The 21,571-nt window shown below is 45.3% G+C and overlaps 1 protein-coding gene across 3 annotated transcripts in view; it reads right to left on the bottom strand.

The window, feature by feature from the left end:
* Positions 1-21,571, bottom strand: part of RYR1 (ryanodine receptor 1) — a gene marked incomplete at its 5' end in the record, with an annotated part of 117,246 nt that overhangs the window by 20,086 nt on the left and 75,589 nt on the right. For all 3 annotated transcript variants that reach the window (XM_079723525.1, XM_079723527.1, XM_079723526.1), the window contains 10 exons: positions 10,065-10,252; positions 12,336-12,417; positions 14,600-14,704; positions 14,793-14,921; positions 15,016-15,104; positions 18,524-18,604; positions 19,654-19,671; positions 20,295-20,368; positions 21,321-21,397; positions 21,491-21,570. In XM_079723525.1, the coding sequence (XP_079579651.1) occupies positions 10,065-10,252; positions 12,336-12,417; positions 14,600-14,704; positions 14,793-14,921; positions 15,016-15,104; positions 18,524-18,604; positions 19,654-19,671; positions 20,295-20,368; positions 21,321-21,397; positions 21,491-21,570 (923 nt within the window). The remainder of the gene's footprint in view (positions 1-10,064; positions 10,253-12,335; positions 12,418-14,599; positions 14,705-14,792; positions 14,922-15,015; positions 15,105-18,523; positions 18,605-19,653; positions 19,672-20,294; positions 20,369-21,320; positions 21,398-21,490; position 21,571) is intronic.

Below are 21,571 nucleotides of genomic sequence, written 5' to 3'. Positions count from 1 at the left end.
CATGCTCTCTAGCACACCACCCTGCTCATTTCCTTCAGACCACAGATTATAACCTGAAATTATTTTGTTTCTTTCCTTATTTTCATCTGTCCCTCCCCACTGGGCTGTCAGTCTCTGTTTTGTTCACTGCTACACACAGTACGTGCTCAACGCATATGTGTCAAATGAATTAAGCATCTTGAAAACTGAAAAGACCTTTTAACTTTGTTATAATTTCTGAAAATTAAGAAGTCCTTTAAAAAAACCTAACTTTGTCTTTGAAACCATAAAAAAAATTGAAAAGCATATTGTAAAATACAAAGATTTGTAAAGAGTCTGGGAGTCATAGGATGCTTTGGGTTTGGGGAACCATATGATGTTTGGTAAAGGTCAAACATTTAGAAATGAGAATATTGCCACTTTGCAATCTCTAATGAACTAATGCGTCTGGGCATTGAATATCAGTGGTTGCTGACATCACAAAAGGAGAGATGGCAGGACAGGATGTGCCTCTTGATGGACGTATGAAGCACCACAAAGGAAGGTGTTGGCGAAAAATAAAAATAAAAACAAAAACTCCAAACCTGAACCTGATTGAGCTTCTTGACCCAAGTCCCAGTTTACAGGAAATGCAGGGGACAGAGGAACACATTAAATGACACCACAAAGTTTCATCAGCCAGATCAAAACTGTGGGGAACTCTACAACTAGGAGAGCACTATCTAATGACAGCTACGAGCCACATGTGGCTACTGAGCCCTTGAATCATGGCTGGTGCAAAGTGAGATGTGCTGACAGTGTAAAATACATATGGATTTTTTTTTTTTTTTTTTTTTTTTTTTGCGGTACGCGGGCCTCTCACTGTTGCGGCCCCTCCCGTTGTGGAGCACAGGCTCCAGACACGCAGGCTCAGCGGCCATGGCTCACGGGCCTGGCCGCTCCGTGGCATGTGGGATCTTCCCGGACCAGGGCATGAACCCATGTCCCCTGCATTGGCAGACAGATTCTTAACCACTGCTCCACCAGGGAAGCCCACATATGGATTTTAAAGACTTAGTATAGGACTTCTCTGGTGGCACAGTGCTTAAGACTCCACCTGCCAATTCAGGGGACGCGAGTACAATCCCTTGTCCGGGAAGATCCCACATGCTGCAGAGCAACTAAGCCCGTACATCACAGCTACTGAGCCTGCCCTCTAGAGCCTGCGAGCCACAACTACTGAAGCCCGCGCGCCTAGAGCCCGTGCTCCACAACAAGAGAAGCCACCGCCCGCCGCAACTAGAGAAAGCCTGCATGCAACAACGAAGACGCAACACAGCCAATAAATAAATAAATAAATGTATGTTCCTTTAAAAAAAAAAAAAAAAGACTTAGCATAAAAAAAAGAATTTAAAATATCTGATAATTTTTACATTGACTATATGTTGAAATATTATTTTGGTAGAGTAGGTTAAATAAAACATTGTTAAAAATAATTTCACGTGTTTCTTTTTACTTCTTTTTTTAAGTGTAGGTATTAGAAATTTCTTTTTTTTAAAAAAAATATTTATTTACTTATTTTTGGCTGTGTTGGGTCTTAGTTGCGGTATGCGGGATCTTTCCTTGCAGTGTGCGGACTCTTCGTTGCGGCACGTGGGCTTCTCTCTAGTGGTGCAAGAGCTCCAGAGCGCATGGACTCAGTAGTTGCAGTGCGCGGGCTTAGTTGCCCCATGGCATACAGGATCTTAGTTCCCCCGACCAGGGATCAAACCCACGTCCCCTGCATTGGAAGGTGGATTCTTAACCACTGGACCACCAGGGAAGTCCCAGAATTTCTTAATTATATGTGTTGCTCTCATTGTATTTCTATCAGGCAGTGGTGCTCTACAGGACCAGCAACCCAGGTATCCATCAGATAAACTGCCAGGTAAGGGAAAAGTGATGGAGGGGCAGCAGTAGATAAAAGGAGGTTTAAAGAAACAGCAACCAGGGACATCCCTGGTAGTGCAGTTGTTAAGAATCTGCCTGCCTATTCAGGGGACACAGGTTCGAACCCTGGTCTGGGAAGATCCCACATGTTGTGGAGCAACTAAGCCCATGTGCCACAACTACTGGAGCCTGCACACCGCAACAAAGAATAGCCCCGCTCTCTGCAACTGGAGAAAGCCCACGCGTAGCAACGAAAACCCAACACAGCCAAAAATAAATAAGTAGATTTTTTTTTTAAAAAAAGGAGAATTTAAGAAATAGCAACCAATAGCACTGGGTGGCCTTGTTTGGATCCTGCTTCAAAGAAATTACAAAAAATTATATGTGGTCTTTAGAAGATCTGGAAATGTGAACATTGGCCAGACATTTGATGATTTAATGAACTGTGGATCTTTTTCATTTTGGCTTTATTGCTTTGTTTTTAGTTAGGAGTGATAATGACATTGTGGTTCGTTAAATAGAAGGAAAGCTTTTTAAGACCATATATTGTATAGTTCCATTTATATGAAGTGTCCAGAATAGGCAAATCTATAGAGACAGAAAGCAGATTAGCTGTCAGGGGCCTGAGTGGGGGAAATGGAAGTGACTGCTAAAGGGTATGGGGTTTCTTTCTGGGGTGATTAAAATGTTCTAATTAGATTGTAGCAATGGTTGCACAATTCTGTGAGTATATCAAAAAAACAGTAAATTGTATCTTTTAAATGGGTGAATTTTATAGCATAGAATTATATCTCAATAAAGATGTTTTTTAAAAGGAAGTCTTTTAATTTAGAGATAGGTACAAAAACATTTGCTAATAAAGAACAATAAAGAAAACCACAAAATAGTACTAACTGAGAATAAATTAGTAGCCTGAAATGTGTTTTCACCCACCAGGAAGGGCTTTCCAAACTGTAGTAGATGTTTTGGAATCTGCAAAGTACTTCTCATTGGAGACATGTTTTGCAAACCGTCAAGAACACTGTCAAACACGAAGAACTTGGGAAGCCCTAAAATAATTCTATATATTTTTCTTTTTTAATAAATTTATTTATTTATTCATTTATTTAATTTTTGGCTGCATTGGGTCTTCGCTGCTGCACGCGGGTTTTCTCTAGTTGCTGAGAGCGGGGGTTACTCTTTGTTGCGGTGCGCGGGCTTCTCATTGCGGTGGCTTCTCCTGTTGCGGAGCACAGTCTCTAGGCATGCAGGCGTCAGTAGTTCTGGCACACGGGCTTCAGTAGTTGTGGCTCATGGGCTCTAGAGCGTAGGCTCAGTAGTTGTGGCACATGGACTTAGTTGCTCCGCGGCATGTGGGATATTCCCGGACCAGAGACCAAACCAGTGTCCCCTGCACTGGCAGACAGATCCTTAACCACTGCGCCACCAGGGAAGCCCTCTATATATTTTTCAGTGCAGATTTACATATGAATGGAAATGCAGAAATAAATGTCCAGAGATATGAACATCTAGAGGATAACTGTGGCAGCCTTTGAAGAGGTGGGATGAGAGTACGGTTGGGTGTGGGGACCAAAGGTAACCTCAACCATAGCTATAAGTTCTGAATTTCTCTACAAAAGGACTGTATCCCTGTATTATCTATTCTGTTAAAAATTAATAAAATATTTTAAATGATTTTCTACATAAAAACCAAGTCTTATGCATGGCCAACTCTCTCCCCTCAAAGCCAACCAACCAACCAACCAACCAACCAACAAAACAAACCACCATAAGCAAAGTCAAAAGACAAATGATGAACTAGAAAAAAGAAGTACACCTCATATCACTAACAAAGTTATAATCAGCCAAATATAGAAATCAAGAAGAAAAACACCAACATCCCAATAGAAAAGTAAGCCAAAGACATGGTCAGTTCACTGAACAAGTAATACAAAAGAAGTAACATGAAAAGATGCCTAATTGCACTCATAACAGGAGAAATGTGAATTAAAACTTCACTCAATACCCTTTTTCACCTATCAGATTGGCAAAAATCCAAATTTGACAATGTTGTCTGGTGGTGAGGCTGTGGGAAAACAGGCAGTCTCACATTTTGCTAATGAGAAGGAAAAATGCAGGGCAAGATCTGTCCAAATGACAAATGAATCTACCCTTTAACCCAGCAATCCCACTTTTGGAAGTTTACCTTTAGATATAACTGCACATACAAAATGATGTACATACAAAGGTAATTGTTCTAGCCAGCATTGCTAGTGGCCCATATGGAGCCTTCCTCAACACTCTTACTTCCATCTGCTGGAAATCAGCAGTAGAAATTTACAATATCTGTCCTATAAACGGCACCTTTGTACAGTGCACAACTTGCACAACTATCCATGGCTGCCCTAATGACAGCATGTGTTGTAATGGCAAAAGACTGGGAAAAAGTGAGTGTCCATCAACAGGGAATAATCAAATAAACCATAATATATACACAAAGTGGAGTACTGGATACCTATAAAAAATAATCAGGACACTCCCTATATCTCTAGAATATATTGTTAAGTGATACAGGCCAATGTATATAGCTTATTACCTATTATGTAAGAAAAGAGGAAAATAATATCTGGAGAAAACGATAGAAGGACACAAAAGAAACTAATGCTTACTCACAGCAGTGGGGGTGAAGGAAGCGTAGGTTGAGAAAGCGGTGGGAATGAGACTTCTCACACTTCATACTTTGCTATATTTTAGTTTAAAAATTATGTGAATGTATTATTTATTCAAAAAATAAAGCCAATGCACTTTTAAAGTTACAGATTGTTTGTAACTTTGTGAAACAGATACTGAGCTACAAAATATTGTGTACATGACATCAAATCTTGTGATTTGTGAAACCCTGAATAGTCAGGAGGGATCTTTACCCATGTTTTAAAAATTCACCTTATAACTGAAAGTTTGTACCCTTTCACCAACCTCTCCCTTTTTCCACCACCTCCCAGCTTATGGAAACCACTCACTTTTCTACTCTGTTTCTGAGTTTGACTTTTATTTTTAGATTTCACATAAGTGATACAATGCAGTATTTGTCTTTCTCTGGCTGGCTTATTTCACTTAGCGTAATGCCCTCCAGGTTCATCCATGTTGCTGCAAATGACAAGATTTCCAGCCTTATCCAAGGCTGAATGATATTTCACACACACACATACACACATACCACATCTTCTTTATCCATTCATCCATAGACAGATACTTAGGTTGTTTTCACACCTTGGCTATTGTGAACAATGCTGCAATGAATGTGAGAGGGCAAACATCGCTTTGCAATTATAATTTCATTTCCTTTGGATAGATACCCAGAAATGGGATTCCTGGGTCCTACTATAGTTCTGTTTATAATTTCCTGAGGAACTTCCATTCTGTTTTCCATAGTGGTTGCACCAGTTTACATTCCCACCAACAATGGACAAAGATACCCTTTTCTCTACATCTTTGCCACACTTGTTATCTCTTGTTTTTTTGATAACACCCATCCTAACAGGTGTGAGGTGATATCTCACTGTGGTTTTGACTTGCACTTTCCTGATGATTAGTGATATTGAGCACTTTTTCTTGTACCTGTTGGCCATTTGTATGTCTTCTTTGGAAAAATGTCTATTCAGGTCCTTTGCCCATTTTTAAATTTGGTCATTGGTTTTATTGCTTTTGAGCTATAATGCCTTCTTTGTATATTTTGGATATTAACCCCGTATTAAATATGTGGTTGGCAAATATTTTCTTCCATTCCGTAAGTTGCTTTTTTTTTTTTTTGGTGGTACGTGGGCCTCTCACTGTTGTGGCCTCTCCCATTGCGGAGCACAGGCTCCGGACGCACAGGTTCAGCGGCCATGACTCACGGGCCCAGCCGCTCCGCGGCATGTGGGATCTTCCCAGACCGGGGCACGAACCCGTGTCCCCTGCAATGGCAGGCGGACTCTCAACCACTGCGCCACCAGGGAAGCCCAGTTGTCTTTTTTTTTTGTTGATGGTTTCCTTTGCTGAGTAGAGTCATTTTAAAATTATAAATGATGTGACTTTAGCTCCTGCATCGTCTTTTTTGGTTCTCTTGCAGTCCCTACTGAGACTCTCACCCTAACCTGCCTGTCTTGAGAGTCGAGCTGGGACTCCCCAGAGAGGGCCTGGCACCCAGGAGGTGTTCACTGACTGTTTATTAGGCTAGATTAGTAGATGAATCTGGAGGCAGTGTACTCTGGAGCCAGACTGCCTGAGTTCTAATCCCAGCTTTGTTACTTATCAGTTGTGTGACCTTAAGCACAGCACTTTAACCTTCCTGTGCCTCAGTTTCCATTTCTGCAAAATAGGAATAAAAAATAGTCCTTACTGGGACTTCCCTGGTGGTCCAGTGGTTAAGAATCCACCAATGCAGGGGACACGGGTTCGAGCCCTGGTCCAGGAAGATCCTACATGCCGCAGAGCACCTAAGCCCGTGTGCCACAACTACTGAGCCTGCGCTCTAGAGCCCATGAGCCGCAACTACTGAAGCCCACACTCCTAGAGCCTGTGGTCCACAACAAGAGAAGCCACCACAGTGAGAAGCCCGCGCCCCGCAACAGAGAGTAGCCCCCGCTCACCGCAACTAGAGAAAGCCCGCGTGCAGCAACGAAGACTCAACGCAGCCAAAAAAAAAAAAAGTCCTTACTACCTAAGGGTTACTGTAAATTAACATTCATTTACACACAGGACCTGGCACAGAGTGAGAACATGATACATATTAGCTCTTCTTCCTGAAGGTGCAGGGCTCAGGGACAGCGATGTTTAAGAGGCTGCGAGGGCGACAGGAATAAAGACGCAGACCTACTAGAGAATGGACTTGAGGACACGGGGAGGGGGAAGGGTAAACTGGGACAAAGTGAGAGAGTGGCATGGACATATATACACTACCAAACGTAGAATAGATAGCTGGTGGGAAGCAGCCGCATAGCACAGGGAGATCAGCTCGGTGCTTTGTGACCACCTAGAGGGGTGGGATAGGGAGGGTGGGAGGGAGGGAGACGCAAGAGGGAAGAGATATGGGAACAGATGTATATGTATAACTGATTCACTTTGTTATAAAGCAGAAACTAACACACCATTGTAAAGCAATTATACTCCAATAAAGATGTTAAAAAAAAAAAAAAGAGGCTGCGGGAGATTGGCAGGGAAGGTGGGGGTCCCAGGAATGCGTGGCACAGACGCCCAGGGAAGCAAGGCATTGCCGAGGGGGAGGAAATAACCGACTGTGGCAAACGCCGCCAAGATGACAAGTCAGAGGAGAGATTTAGGGTGAAGAGATCACTGATGATCTTAGCTGGCGTAGTTTCAGGAGAGTGACAGGGACAGAAGCCCTGAATCAGGGAAGGAGTGGGAGGTGAGAAAGGAGTGAGTGACGGTAGATAGCTCTTGGGAGGCGTGGCTGAGAAGCGGGGAGAGAGAGAGGCAGGGAGGCTCTCAGAAGACAACTGGGAGGCATGGGGCACTTTGTATTCAACTCAGGAGACCCTGGGTTTATTTAAGTGCTGATGGACAACAGTGATTGCAATCCCTAGAATAAAATAAGAAGTCCTGAGTCTATACCCATACAAATGAATGAATGAATGAATGAACGAACAAACAAACAAATAAATAAATGGAGGAGAAGGGAAAAACTCTTCCTTACAGTAAAATCCTACCTAATGTGTGGAGAAAAGGGAACCCTCTTACACTGTTGGTGGGAACGTAAATTGGTGCAGCCACTATGGCAAACAGTATGGAGGATCCTCAAAAAACTAAAAATAGAGTTGTCATATGATCCAGCAATCCTACTGCTGGGCATACACCCAGAGAAAACTATATTTCAAAAAGATACATGCACCCCTATGCTCATAGCAGCACTATTTACAATAGCCAGGACATGGAAACAACCTAAATGTCCATTGACAGATGAATGGATAAAGAAGATGTGGTCCAAATATACAGTGGAATATTACTCAGTCACAAAAAGAATAAAATAATGACATTTGCAGCAACATGGATGGACCTAGAGATTATCATACTAAGCAAACTAAGTCAGAAAGAGAAAGACAAATACCACATGATAGCACTTATGTGTGAATCTAAAATATGACACAGATGAACATATCTATGAAACAGAAACAGACTCACAGATATAGTGAACAGACTTGTGGTTGCCAAGGGGGAGGGGGATGAGGGAGGGAAGGACTGGGAGTTTGGGCTTAGCAGGTCCAAACTATTACATGTAGGATGGATAGACAACAAGGTCCTACTCTGTAGCACAGGGAACTATACTCAATATCCTGTGGTGATCAACCATAATGGAAAAGAATATGAAAAAAATATATATATATGTATAACCAAATCACTTTGCTATACTGTAGAAATCAACACAACATTTTATTGCAATATGGTAAGTCAATCATACTGCAATAAAATGAAAAAAGGTACCTAGTAAAGGTAAAGGGTACAGGGAAATTAGAAAACCACCATTTATCAGCTGCCATCATAATAATCGTTGAGACAAGTATCACTGATAGATGCTAACCCTGAGAGGGTGCGCAGGATATTTACATAGTCTCAAAGCACATCTTCACAAGATACCAAGGGGAACGATAGTATCATTACAGTGGAGACTCTGGTAAACACCACCTTCACCATGTGACCAAGCTAACACCAGCTGTAATGGGAAGAACCAATGTCACATGCCTCCTGATACAATGCACTGAGAAAGACATAGCCCTCCTCTGATATTCCTGCCAAAGGCGTATCACCTGAATTGAATCACAAGGAAAACTCAGACAAACCCACACTGAGGGCCATCCTATAAAACAACTGGCCTCTATTTTTCAAAAATATCAAGATCATAAGAGGCAAAGACAGATCAAGGAAGGGTTCCAGATTGAAGGGAGCTAAAGAGACAGGATGCCTAAATGCAATCCCTGATCCTAGACTGGATCGTTGACAAGGAAAAAAATTTCTTCAAGAGCAAAAACTGAATAAAGTCTGTAGATAGCAGGATTGTCTCAATGTTGATTTCCTGATTTGCATAATTGTTTTGTGGTTATGTAAGGGAATGAACTTGTTCTCAGGAGATACACACTGAAGTATTTAGAAGTAAAGAGGAATTATGATAGAGCAAATAAGGTAAAAAGTTAACATTTGGGGGACTTTCCTGGTGGTCCAGTGGCTGAGACTCCGAGCTCCCAACGCAGGGGGCCCTGGTCAGGGAACTAGACCCCACACGCCGCAACTCAGAGCATGCATGCCGCAATTAAAGGTCCCATATGCTGCAACTAAAAGATCCCGCACACCGCAACGAAGACCCTTGTGCTGCAACTAAGACCCAGCACAGCCAAATAAATAAATAAATAAATAAATAAATAAGTTAACATTTGGGCAATCCGGGTGAAAAGGTATTCAGAAATTTTATGTACTGTTCCTGCAACTCCTCCATAAGACTGAAGTTATTTCAAAAGAAAAATTTAACAAAATGGTGACGGAAAAGATCTGGCAGTAATAATAGTAATAATAATAGGTAACATCTCTTGTACTCTCCTGTGTTCCAGGCACTGTCCAGGCTCTGTTCACCCACTGCCTAACCTCAAAGCAGTCCTGTGAAACAGTTAATGTTATTATGTTAGCCCCATTTCACAGAGGAGCCTGAGGCTTAGAGCGGATGAGTGGCTTACCTGGGCTGGAAGGGTTGGCAGAGGCAGGTGAGTGGGCTCCTGGACCGAGCGGGTTCCTGCATTTCCCTCCTGACAGCCTCATTATTTAGACCTGCGGTGGTCGTTAGTGACCGCCTCTCCCGTTAGTCTATAAGCCCTATGAAGGCAGGGCTGTGTCTGTCTCAGTCGTTGCTGTGTCCATGGTACCAGCACAGAGCCCAACACAGAGGAGAAACCCAGTAGATGTTTATCAACTGAATATCTGATCTCTATTTATAATAATGATAATATTGTGAGTGTTAATAATGATAATAGAAATAAGGTTCTCATTTGTGTTGATGCATTTCGTCTTCAAAACAAGTCCAAGGATGATCATTTTATCCCCGTTTTACAGATAAGGAAACTGAGGCATCCAGAGAAGTCTCTTGCCTACAGCAGGCAGCCAGGAAGGGCATGACTGGCGCTTGGCACCCCACCCATCCGCCTTCCAGTACTCACCTTCTGGAAGTCCTTCTTGGAGATGAGGCCACGGGGATCAGTGACGTAGTCCTGGAAGGCCTCAGAGCCCACAATGTCCTTGAGTTTCAGGAACATGTCGAAGAACTTGAGGATCATCTCCACGTTGGATGAGGATTCCACAAGCATGTCCACCATCTGCCGGGCAATCATGCCGTTCACCACGTTCCCTGCAGGCAGCCCCAGGTCAGTGTGGCTCAACAGAGCCTCCTTTCTGGATCCCCATTGGGCTTGCCTCCCTCTCCAGCTCAGGAGCCACCAGGATCCACTGTGCTGGTGGAAGCTTCCCTGGCCAGCTCCTGTACCTCCCCTCAGAGGGCAAGGGTCACTTTCTGATCTGCCTCAGCATCAGGTGTGAACCTGGCTGATTCTGTCTATGTCCTCCTCCCCCAATAGCTGGGGGAGTCATCAACAAAGATAACAGTGGCATAAACTAATGGCGGGTCCAGATGCCATGCCAAGTGCTGCACTGACACAACCTCATCTTTGTAAGGAACGTGTGTCACTATTCATTTTTACAGATGAGGAAACAGACTCAGAGAAAGTCTCAAACTCAGGGTTACACAGCCAGTAAGGGGGTGGGGAGGACTTGAACCCAGAGCTGCATGACCTCAGAGCTCACACCACCTAAGCCTTCCACTAGCCCACAGAGGCCAGGCAGGTCCATAGATGAGTGAGGTAGGCCAAAGACAAGACAACAGGGAGAGGTGGAGACTGTGGTAAACTGGGACCCCACACCCCCTCTAAAGCAAACTGGCTCCACCTTTTATTTTTAACAGATTTTATTTATATTTATATTCATTCATTTATTTTTTGGCTGTGCCACACAGCTTGCGGGATCTTAGTTCTGCCACCAGGGACTGAACCCGGGCCACAGCAGTGAAAACCCCAAATCCTAACCACTGGACCGCCAGGGAACTCCCCAAACTGGCTCCAGTTTCTTTTTGTACCTTTCAATTTTCATATAATTTCAAATTTACATGTAGTTCACAAGAATAGTGCAAGGGAATCCTCATGTATTCCAGATTCATCAACTGTTTACATTTTGTCATGTTTGCTTTATAATACCTCTCCCTCTCTATTTTTTTTCACTGAACCATTAAGGACTAAGCTGTAGACATGAGGCCTTTTTAGCCCTAAACATTTCCACATATATATTCTTAAAGACGAGGACATTCTCTTATATAATCATAGTGCAGTCATCAAAATCAGATTGAACATTGATATGATAGTTATTTAATCCAGTTCAGCTGATTTTTCCCATGTGAGAATGTGGATGCATGGTCACCGAATCTTTCAATTTTTCAAGAAAAATGTTTAAAGGGATTTTTGATTGTTAAATCTGATTTTTAAAAATTAATTGATTATTTGTGGCTGCTTTGGGTCTTTGTTGCTGTGCGTGGGCTTTCTCTAGTTGCGGTGACGGGGGGCTACTCTTTCTTGCTGTGGCTTCTTCTGTTGCGGAGCACGGGCTCTAGAGCACAGGCTCAGTAGTTGTGGCGCACAGGCTCAGTTGCTCCGCGGCATGTGGGATCTTCCCAGACCAGGGTTCGAACCCGTGTCGCCTGCATTGGCAGGTGGATTCTTAACCACTGTGCCACCAGGGAAGTCCCTTTAAATCTGATTTTTAAAAGCTGATGACTAGTTACCAAAAATTTAAAACATCGTAGGAGTATTATTCATTGCAACATGGTTTGTAATAGCAAAATATTTTTTAATTAAGAACCTTGAATGTCCATTGATAGGGGTGCGGTTAAATGAATCACTGTATCCCCACGCAATTAGTACTACGCAGCCATATAAAAGAATGAGGATGCTGTTATGAACCTCTATAGAAAAAAGTCTTTGTCTACAAGTTAAATAATTTTATTAATTAGTAATAAATTATGGTTGTTTTAAGTCACTATATTTTGGGGATATTTGTTAGGCAGCAAGAGCTAAATGATATATTCAGCAAACAAACAAATAAATAAATAAATATTCAGTGCATAAATTTTAAAAAGTGTCCAGGCCACCGACCTAATTAAGATTTCTCTGGTGATCCAATAAATTTCTATATCTACAGTCAGGACCTGGCACATAATACGTGGCCAATAAGTGTTTGCTGAGCTTCTTATAGCAATTTAAATGCATTGACCCTCACATGATGTCAGATGGGGTTGAAGGTTAGGCTCTCCTGGGTCTCAGAGGGCCATTTCCAGGATCATCTGAACATTTGTACCCTCCCCTTACCCCCACCCACTAGGAGCTTACCTTCTAGTAGTGACAGCAACATGACCACCATGTCCTTCTGTAGATCCAGCAGCTCCTTCAACAGCTCGATCTGGCTCGAGTCCTAGAGACCCCACATCCCAGCTTTGTGAGGGCTCTTCTCAGCAGAGACGCCTCCCTCACCTCCAGCTGCTTCCACCCACCCAGCAGGGCCTAAGACCCCTTTTCTTTCCCCCTCTTACCTCCGAGGGGACCCGAGTCCAGGCATGTTCCTCGGAAGCAGGGGAAAAGGCAGAGAGACAAGACTGTGGGGTGGGATTGGCACTTTGGGGGAAGTGGGCCCAACAGGTGACGTGTAAGGACAAGGGCTGGCAGACAAGGAGGACTGGGAGGTGTATGGGGATCTGAGAGCAGATGCTTGGAACCAAGAGAGACAGAGATGGACAGGGGCAAATACTGGGGACAGTGACACAGATCTGGGAAGGGATGAGAGTTCAGCACTGCGCCTGGCCTATGGTGGGTGCTTGACACATGTTTGTTGAATGAATGTATGATCAAAAAAGTGGGACTCTGGGTTCAGGAAGAAGGCTGTGGGACACAGCTATGTGCTTTCTGGTAAGCCATTTGGGAAGAATGGCTGTCCTGTCACAGTGACTCATGTAGGGCCCACAGAAGTCTCCAACATGGTCAAAGTTCTGCCCCATGGCCCCTATTTGTATTAGGTTGAGCTACATAAAATTGCTAGTCTTCAGTCATTTCTCACCAACAAAGTGGTAATTTCATATGGTTCTACCTAATGAAATGGAGGAAGGGGAAGGGGACCAGATAAATGGGATGTAAGGCTCCTTCTACCCCATGCTAGTTCTAGAGTTGCTGATTCTAATCCTAACACATTTCCACAGTTCCAAAGCTCTGCATTCTGACTCTAAGATTCCAACATTCCAGGATCTCAAGATCCTAAGATGGGTGAGTCCTGTGGCGTGTGCCTGTCCATGATGTAGCCCCTTGATTCTCTCAACAATCCCACTCTCAGAGCATATGGGACTAACCCCATCTTCCGGGTCGTAGGGGTGCAATAAAAGAATATGGCAGATCTTTTCCTGGATCTAAAGAGGTGTTCTCTTCCCTCTGGAGCTGTTAGTGGAGCTCATGAAAGCCCAGGGCATCATTTTCCCAGCCCATGGGGAGCACCTGCTTGAGAATGAAGCTAGAGAGGAGAGGGACATTTCTACTAACAGCACTATAGGCCCTGGATCTGATCTGTGATGTGAACTGATAAATTCTTTTCTTTTTATTCTTTTTTTGTAAGCTACCACTTTGCATTGGATTTCTAGCCCTTGCAATTTAACCTAGACTATGGCTGAGGAATTAATTCTGCAGGATTTGGAACTCTACACTAAGATACCAATATCCTTTAGAATTTTAAGATTACATCAACAGCCCCACTTGAACTCACTGACACTAAGAAATTGCATTCTTAAGTTCAACTCCTTTCAAAAGGTCAGAGGACACCAGACAGGATTTCTGCCAGCCCCTGTGGTGCCTTTGAGTAAATTAGAAAAAGGCTTCCCGTCTTCAAGACTCTTTCCTGTTGGGAAATTATAATATACAGAATATTGCCATCTGCTGGAAAACTATTGTAATAAACACACCGATATATGTATGATGTCTAGGATGTGGATGGTGCCGTTTCAGACGCTGGGCCCTGCTGCAGCGCGTATGGCAGCCTTGAATATGTTTACCAGACAGAAGCAGAGCAAATGGATACGGTGTTTGTGAGGCATTGACAAGGCTGCAAAGGGGCGGGGGTGGTGGGGAAAAGGGGAGCACGAAGATGCTAGAGATGGGAGACGGGGCTCGACAGGGACCTTACATCATGGATGCCCTGGACAGATGTCATCTGCCGCAAGCAGAATAAAGAAGCAAAACACCCCTTCAGCCCCAGGCCCAGATCTAGAAGCCTACCCTCATCCTATCCCTAGTCCTGTCCGAATCTGGGTGACCTCATCAGAGGGGAAAGAACACCAACCAATCACAGAGGAGCTCTGGACCAGAGCGGGCGGGCCCCAAACGTCGGACCAAGGCAACTGTAGATGGATAGCCATCCGATTGGCGGTGGCAGAGGAGGAGGCGGGGTCATGGAGAGAGCCAATCCAGAAGAAAGATGGATTTGGCCACGGAGAGGGACCAGTGTGCAACCTGCCGGGAGCACTGGGGTGCGACACGGACCGACGGGGCAAAACTTGGAAACGTGCCAGTTGGGGGATGCCTGGAAGCAGTTGGATGAAGAACAGAGAGGCCCGAACCTGAGCGAGCTTCATCATCATGTGGGCAAACACGTGCAGGAATCCCACCACGGCGTCCCAGAGGCGGCTGTGCGCTAGACTCTGCTGGTTCCCGGTGCAGGGCCCCTGTGGGGCAGAGAGAGGTTCTACGTGAGCACGAGGCAGGGCGCGGGATGCGGAACTGCCCCGCCCCGCCCCAGCGGGCGAGCCGTACCTGAATGTATTCGGTGAGGCTGTTGAACACCTGTTTAGCCACAGACATGGCCTTGGAAAAGTTCCTCTTGCCCTGCTCCTCAATGACATCCTTGCCCGAGTAGTACCAGTAGAAGTCGCTGATGGATTCCTGGGGGGCAGACGCAGCGTAAGGGGCTGCTGGTGCAAACCATGGCCCAACAGACCCCGCCCCGGGTCACACCTGGACGGCCTCACATCCTCACCTGGAGCCGCAGGAGGTAGTCCACAGTACAGATGATGATGTTAATAGTGGTTGTATTCCCTGTCTGTGTCCGTAGGTAGTTCTGGAAATCTAGGGAGATGAAAAGTCACTCATTTATTGAGCATCTACCATGTGCTAGGGGAGGTGGACAGTGAGTCCTTTATTCATTTATGCAATAAATGTTTATTGAGGGCCTATTGTATGCTGGAAGGCATATAATCATTAATTTACTTAATAACTCTTTATCAGTACCTACTATGTGTTAGGGGAAGATGGAGGATCATTTATCCATTTGTCTAATAAATATTTATTGAGGGCCTACTATGTGCCAGATGTGGTGGAGGGCAGGTCATTTACTCATTTTTTTCCCCAAAGTTATTTATTGAGCACCTACAATGTAGCAGGGGGAGGTGGAGATTCAGCCTTCGTTTGTCCACAAAAGTTTTTTACTGAATGCCTACTATGTGCTGGGGAGATCGGAGATTGGTTATTTATTCATTCATTTATCCAAAAAATATTTATTGAGCACCTACCAAGAACCAGAGGAGATAAGCATTTGTTATTTATTTGTTCATTTATTCAATATATATTTATTGAGCATATACTATATGCTAACGGGAGATGAAGACTGGTCACATACCTTGATACTACAAATTTCCTGAGCATTTATTATGTGCCCTGGAGATACAGCAGTAGAAGAAAACAAAGTCCCTGCCCTTGTGAACTTTATATTATCATGTAGTAATTTTTCAGTCTTTTCTAACTGCAACCTACAGTAGGAAATCCGGTACATATTTACACTGAGACCCAGTACGTGTGTCTAATCTGAAATTACATCCACATATACCTGAAACAGAAGTTTCACATACCCTTACTATGTGCCATACATTCTGCTATTTTCTGTCCTGTACTAGTCTGGTTAACTACAAATGAATTCTGAACTCAACCCACTAAATGTGTAGTTCTCAACCTCCCAACCCTGGCTGCACATTAGAACTACCTGGAGGATTTTAAATATCCCAGTGCTCAGACCCCATCCCAGACCAATTAAATTAGAATATCTGAGTGAAACCTGGGCTTTAGTGTCTTGTAAAGCTCCCCAGGCATACCAATGCGCAATTAGGAATGAGAACCTCTGCGATAAACTTGATTCACGACCCTCTGGTGAGTTGGTTCCCACCGTTTGAAAAACATTGTTCTATGGCAGAAAGCTGATAACTGTTAGAGCTGAGTGATGGCTTCTTGGGGGCTTATTATACCATCTCTCTACGTCAGGGTGTGGTTGAGAAGTTCTGGAATAATAATGAGGATGATGATAAAGGCTGTGACGGGGGAAGCTCAGGGGTTGGAGGAGCCCAGAGGAGATGCCTGACCCAGACAAGGTGGTCAGGGAGGGCTTCTTGGAGGAGGGGACCTCTGAGCTATGACCTGAAAGATGAGTAGGAGTTGGCTGCACAAATTCCTCGCTGTGTGACCTCAGGCAAGTTATTGAACCTCTCTGTGTGGCAGGCTGTGCCTCGGTTCCCCCATATGTAACACGGTGGTCACAATAGGCCCTACTTTAAAGAGCTTTGGTGAGGTTTTAATGCTTTAGCATATATAATGAATTGAGGACAGAACCTGGTACATAAGTGCTCAATAAACAATAGCTGTTCTTAAAGGGCCTTAAAGAGAGTGCTGAGGTTAACAGCTGCACTTTGGAGCAGTGACTCTCAAAACATGGGCCTAGACCAGCAGCGTCAGCATCTTCCGGAAGGAAACCTGTTAGAAATGCAAATTCCTGGGCTCCGCCCCAGAATTACTAAGTCAGAAAATCTGGGATAGGGTCCAGAAGTCTAGTTTAACAAGGCCTTCTGGTGATTCTTAGGTATGCTTGAGTTTGAGAACAACCTCTGTAGACCCATTTGCCAAATGACCAATTCATCAGATTATCAAGGCAATGAAAACAAGCTTCAGTTAAATTCTGATGTTATAGCAATGTCATGTTGCCCAGGATGGCTTCAACAGCCCTTGAAAGTTTTTTTCTCCCAAAGTTTTACTTCCATCTGATTTCCCTATAGCCACTTCACAATCACTATATCAGGCTGAATGTCCATTTTGCCTGGTTTCACATTACAGACGAAAAGTACACTCAAATATTCAAGATTTTATAAGCAAAGGGACAGGCTTTCCCATCAACCCTGTTTTCTAATTCCTTTTTCTGTGTTCATTTAAATCAGACTGTATGCCTAAATGGTTAATACGGCTCCCCGGCTTTTGTCTGCTCTGAATGGCACTGAATACTCAAGACATGCAAGGCATCTGAGATTTGAAAGATATTTCAAATATTTATTCGACTGGGCTGGTTAATGAATCCACAAATTTGGGCAGAGGACCAGATTGCAAATTTGGTGGGAGAGAGAAATCCCACCATAAGAACATTCTCATTTCCAAAAAGTCATAGACCCAGGGAATAAAATTCATTCTAAGCCCCAAAGACTCATTCCACCTTTGTTAAAGAAAGAAAACCCAAGTCACATGGCACAAAGGTATTTAATAAACCTTGAAGAAAAACTAGCTGTGGACATAAGAGCTTATGATAATACAAAACAATGGATCATGCTTTATCCTTGTTGAAAAGAAAAAAGTGAAGATTAAAGATGTTTACCTTAAAGAACACTAGCCAAGTGGGGCGCGGGTTCTATGGAGGTTAGATTTATAATTACTCCCATTCTTGTCATGAAGGTTAACTGCTGGGCAGTCTGTGGTTTCTTATCACCCACTAAGTGTTATAACCAGAACCTTGAGACTGTACATGTTTGTCATAGGAAACTGCATGGGGTACAATGTTTACTGTTCAGAATTTCAACTATTCCTTTAACGTTGTAAGCTGTGTGCCACATGAGGTTATATTTTCTCACCAATGATGTATTTAATTAACTTGCTGTGTCATCCTTGATCTGGTTGTATTGCCAGAACCAGAACAAAAGTTGTGAAAACTCAAACTTGTTTAAGTTAGGAAAGAGTCTGTAGGCCTTCCTCGTGGCCAAGTATTTTATAAGCAAAATTAATAGGTGGTTCTAATAGATTCATTTAAAAATGCCAGGCAATTTTTCCCTCTACAGACCCAGAGTATGGCAATCTACCACATTTACTGAACTTTGGCAGCTGCTGCAAAATGCCTGTGGAAAAATGGCATGTGGCGAATTGCTCATTTGTGAAAATTGATTTTGGGCCGAATTGGGTTTTGGCAGATTGCTTTTGGGGAATTGGACTGGCTAGAGGAGGTGAAAGTGAAGCAAAGTGGCTAGGCTCCAGACATTCAAGAGAGATTTAGGAAGGTGGGCAGGCAGCACTTGACACTGGCTGAAAGTAAAGAATGAACGACAATGGGATTGAAGACAAAGCCTGGATGGGAGGATTGAGGCCATCACTGATAAGGGGAAGAGGAGACCGGAGATTAACTCAGGCAACCCTTCCAGACTGACCCCAAGCCTTGGCCTTCTATGTCACCCACCCCTCGTCCTCACCATTATTGTGCCCCTCGCAGAGCAGTTGCAGGAATCGGAACAGGTCTTGGGTGAATTCATCATCTGCCATGACCTTCTCTCCTGGGTGGAAGAGGGGGGAAGGGGCCAGAAGGGATCAGATGTGCCAGGACACAGCAGGCATGCACATGGCCCATGCACACTGCACACGCATGCAGAAAGCATGGGGCGCGCAGTGGGGAGCAGCCACCACTTTAAAGACAGCATGAGGGCCACGGGCATCCATGACACCAGAGTCTAGGACATCAGCAGATGGAAACTGAGGTGCCCTGAGTCATGAAGCTGGGGCCTCAAGTATCTGTCTACAATATCACTGTCCCTTTGATGTCACCACCTGTGTGACAGCTGGGAGTGTCTGTCGACCTAGCAGAGGTTCGGGCTGCTGTTACCTCCCTCAGCCCCCCTCCAGGACAGCGTGGGGCAGTTAATGGATTATGGGGGTCAGGGTCACTTTCACGCAAAGGCTCTGAGCAGGAGGGGATTGAGCAGGGGGATGGGAATCCAAAGCCAGCCAATTGGCTCAGATGCCTTGAAAGCAGCCAATCCAGGAGAAGCAGACGGGGAGGCATGTAAACATGGGCCAATCAGAACGGGCACCTGAAAGAAGCCAATCACTGTGGGCTGTACGGCAGGGAAGGCTAGATAGTGAAGGTTCGGCCAACCAGAGCAAGCGTAGAGGAGGCATGCACACCAATCAGAGTGGCTGCTTGGGGGCAACCAATCTGGTTGGTGGATGGGAGCCGCAGACTCGATCAACATGGGGTTGCGGGCGCAGAGAGCAGGGTAGGTGGGAGAGGGGTTCACGCCACCCCGGGACTGTGAATCTGGGTCTGGAAGTCTGAGAACATCCAGCTGGAAAGGGATCTTTGCCATCTTCTCTAGCTTCTATTTTACACATGGCTTACGGAAGGTAAGAGTCCCATGTGTTGTTAGTGGCTAATCTGGGACCCGGATCTCGGTCTCTGGACCCCTGATCTCAAGACTTTCCTCGGGCATGGACCCTCCCTCCCCTGGATGACCCAAATCCTCAGCCCCCAGGTGGAGGGGATGGTTCGGGGTTAGAAGGAAGGGGCGGCAGTAGCATAGCACGGGGAATGGACTAGGGGAATTACCGTTCTGGCGGTTGATGACTGCGGCAGCCAACAGGATGAGAGGAAGAAGCAGAAGAAAAGAGGGAAAACGAAAGGCAGAAGGAGACAGAAAAACACACACAGTGACACGGTCAGGGATGAAGGCACAGACACAGAGAGAGAAACAACCCACAGAGAGAAAGAGCGACAAGGAGCAAGGAAGCAAGAGAACAAGAAGAGGGTAAAAGCAGAGAGGAAGAAAGAAGAGGGAAGAGAAAGAGAGAGATGGGTAGGTACAGGTGGGGAGGCAGGAGGCGAGGATCAGGGCAGAAAGGTTAGGCACGTCACAACACGGCAAAGAGGAGACTCGATTAACTCGGATTAGGGACATTAATGAGAGAACAGCAACCAGGGCTGGAGACGTGGGGCATGTGGAGGGTGGGGTCCATGTGGTGATGGGTGAGAGAACACAGAAGGACACCCAGGGGTGGGACCATGGGGAGGGAGACTCTGGAGGAATGGGGGGGGCAGGACTGGGGACCACTGCAGGGGGGAAACCTGGGCATGCCCTTGGGGAGGGAAGGTGTCTTGGTGGAAGGGAGCTCTGGGCAATTGGGGGGGGAGGGGGTGGATCCTGAAAGAAGAGGATGCCCCAGGGAGACGGAAGCCCAAGAAGGCCTCACCGGTTCCATCCTCGTTCACCATGCCCAGCCCCTCTGCCTTGTTCTGTCTCTCGAAGGCATTGAGATCCAGGACACTGAGGGAAAGAAAGGAAAGACGGTGAAGATGTGCTGAGGCCTCTGCCCTCCTCTCTTCCAGAGCCTGGTAGCTTCCCCACGGTGGAGGGTGGTGAGCCATCGTAAACCATGAGTGAGCTGAAATCAAGAGGAAGCAGAGGGCTTCCCTGGTGGCGCAGTGGTTGAGAATCTGCCTGCTAATGCAGGGGACACGGGTTCGAGCCCTGGTCTGGGAGGATCCCACATGCCGCAGAGCAACTAGGCCCGTGAGCCGCAACTACTGAGCCTGCGCATCTGGAGCCTGTGCTTCGCAACAAGAGAGGCCGCGATAGTGAGAGACCCGCGCACCGCGATGAGGAGTGGCCCCCACTTGCCACAACTAGAGAAAGCCCTCGCACAGAAACGAAGACCCAACACAGCAAAGATAAATAAATTAATTAATAAACTCCTACCCCCAACATCTTAAAAAAAAAAAAAAAAGAGGAAGCAGAAACCAAGAGCTGATAGAAGCTATGCAGTGGCAGCTGTGAGGTCAGGTGGGGCAAGGATGAAATGTATAAAAGTTGAAATCAGAAGGAAACAGAAACCATCAATTAGCGAAAGCTTCAGAGAGGCAGCGAAAGTCAGTCAACCACAAGAGGAGAACAAAGGCAGACAGTAGTGGAGCCACACGAATAGGGCTCATCGGAAAGAGCCCCAAGTCCCTGCTGCCTGAGTGTCCCTTGAAGACTCAACAACCATCCGGTTCCAGCTGTCTGGATCCTTAATACAACTCGTTCTTAAAGTCTGTGGCATTTTGCCTCCCTTATCGTTCCATGTGAATCCTTATAATAAACTCTCTATTATTTGAGCTGGTCTGAGTGTGTCTCTGTTCCTGGAACCAAGAGAACAGACCTGGAACCGGAGGTGGTACGAGGACTGGGGGCTCAGCCACACCAAGCAGCTTCACTAAAGATGTGCACTAGAGCCCACCTGCAGGTTTGCATCAGCGCCTGGATACTCTGGAAGAAGCCAACTTCTTTCTTGTCCTTCAGGTAATCCAGCATTTTCTGCAGAGGGGGTGGGAGTGGAGGGGGAACTGGGGGTCTCATAGGAACCTCCCACCCCTCCCAGCTCCCCTCCCAAGTCCCTTCACCCATTACCTGCTGCACATCGGCATTGCCTCCATTCAGGATGGAGATGCCCAGCTTCAGGGTGGAGGACACCATGGCGCCCGTTTCTCC

This window comes from Hyperoodon ampullatus (assembly GCF_949752795.1).
Source record: "Hyperoodon ampullatus genome assembly, chromosome: 18".
Classification (NCBI taxonomy): Eukaryota; Metazoa; Chordata; class Mammalia; order Artiodactyla; family Ziphiidae; genus Hyperoodon; species Hyperoodon ampullatus.
The sequence above is the reverse complement of the archived record's forward strand: the minus strand, read 5'-3'. Positions and strand labels throughout refer to the sequence as shown.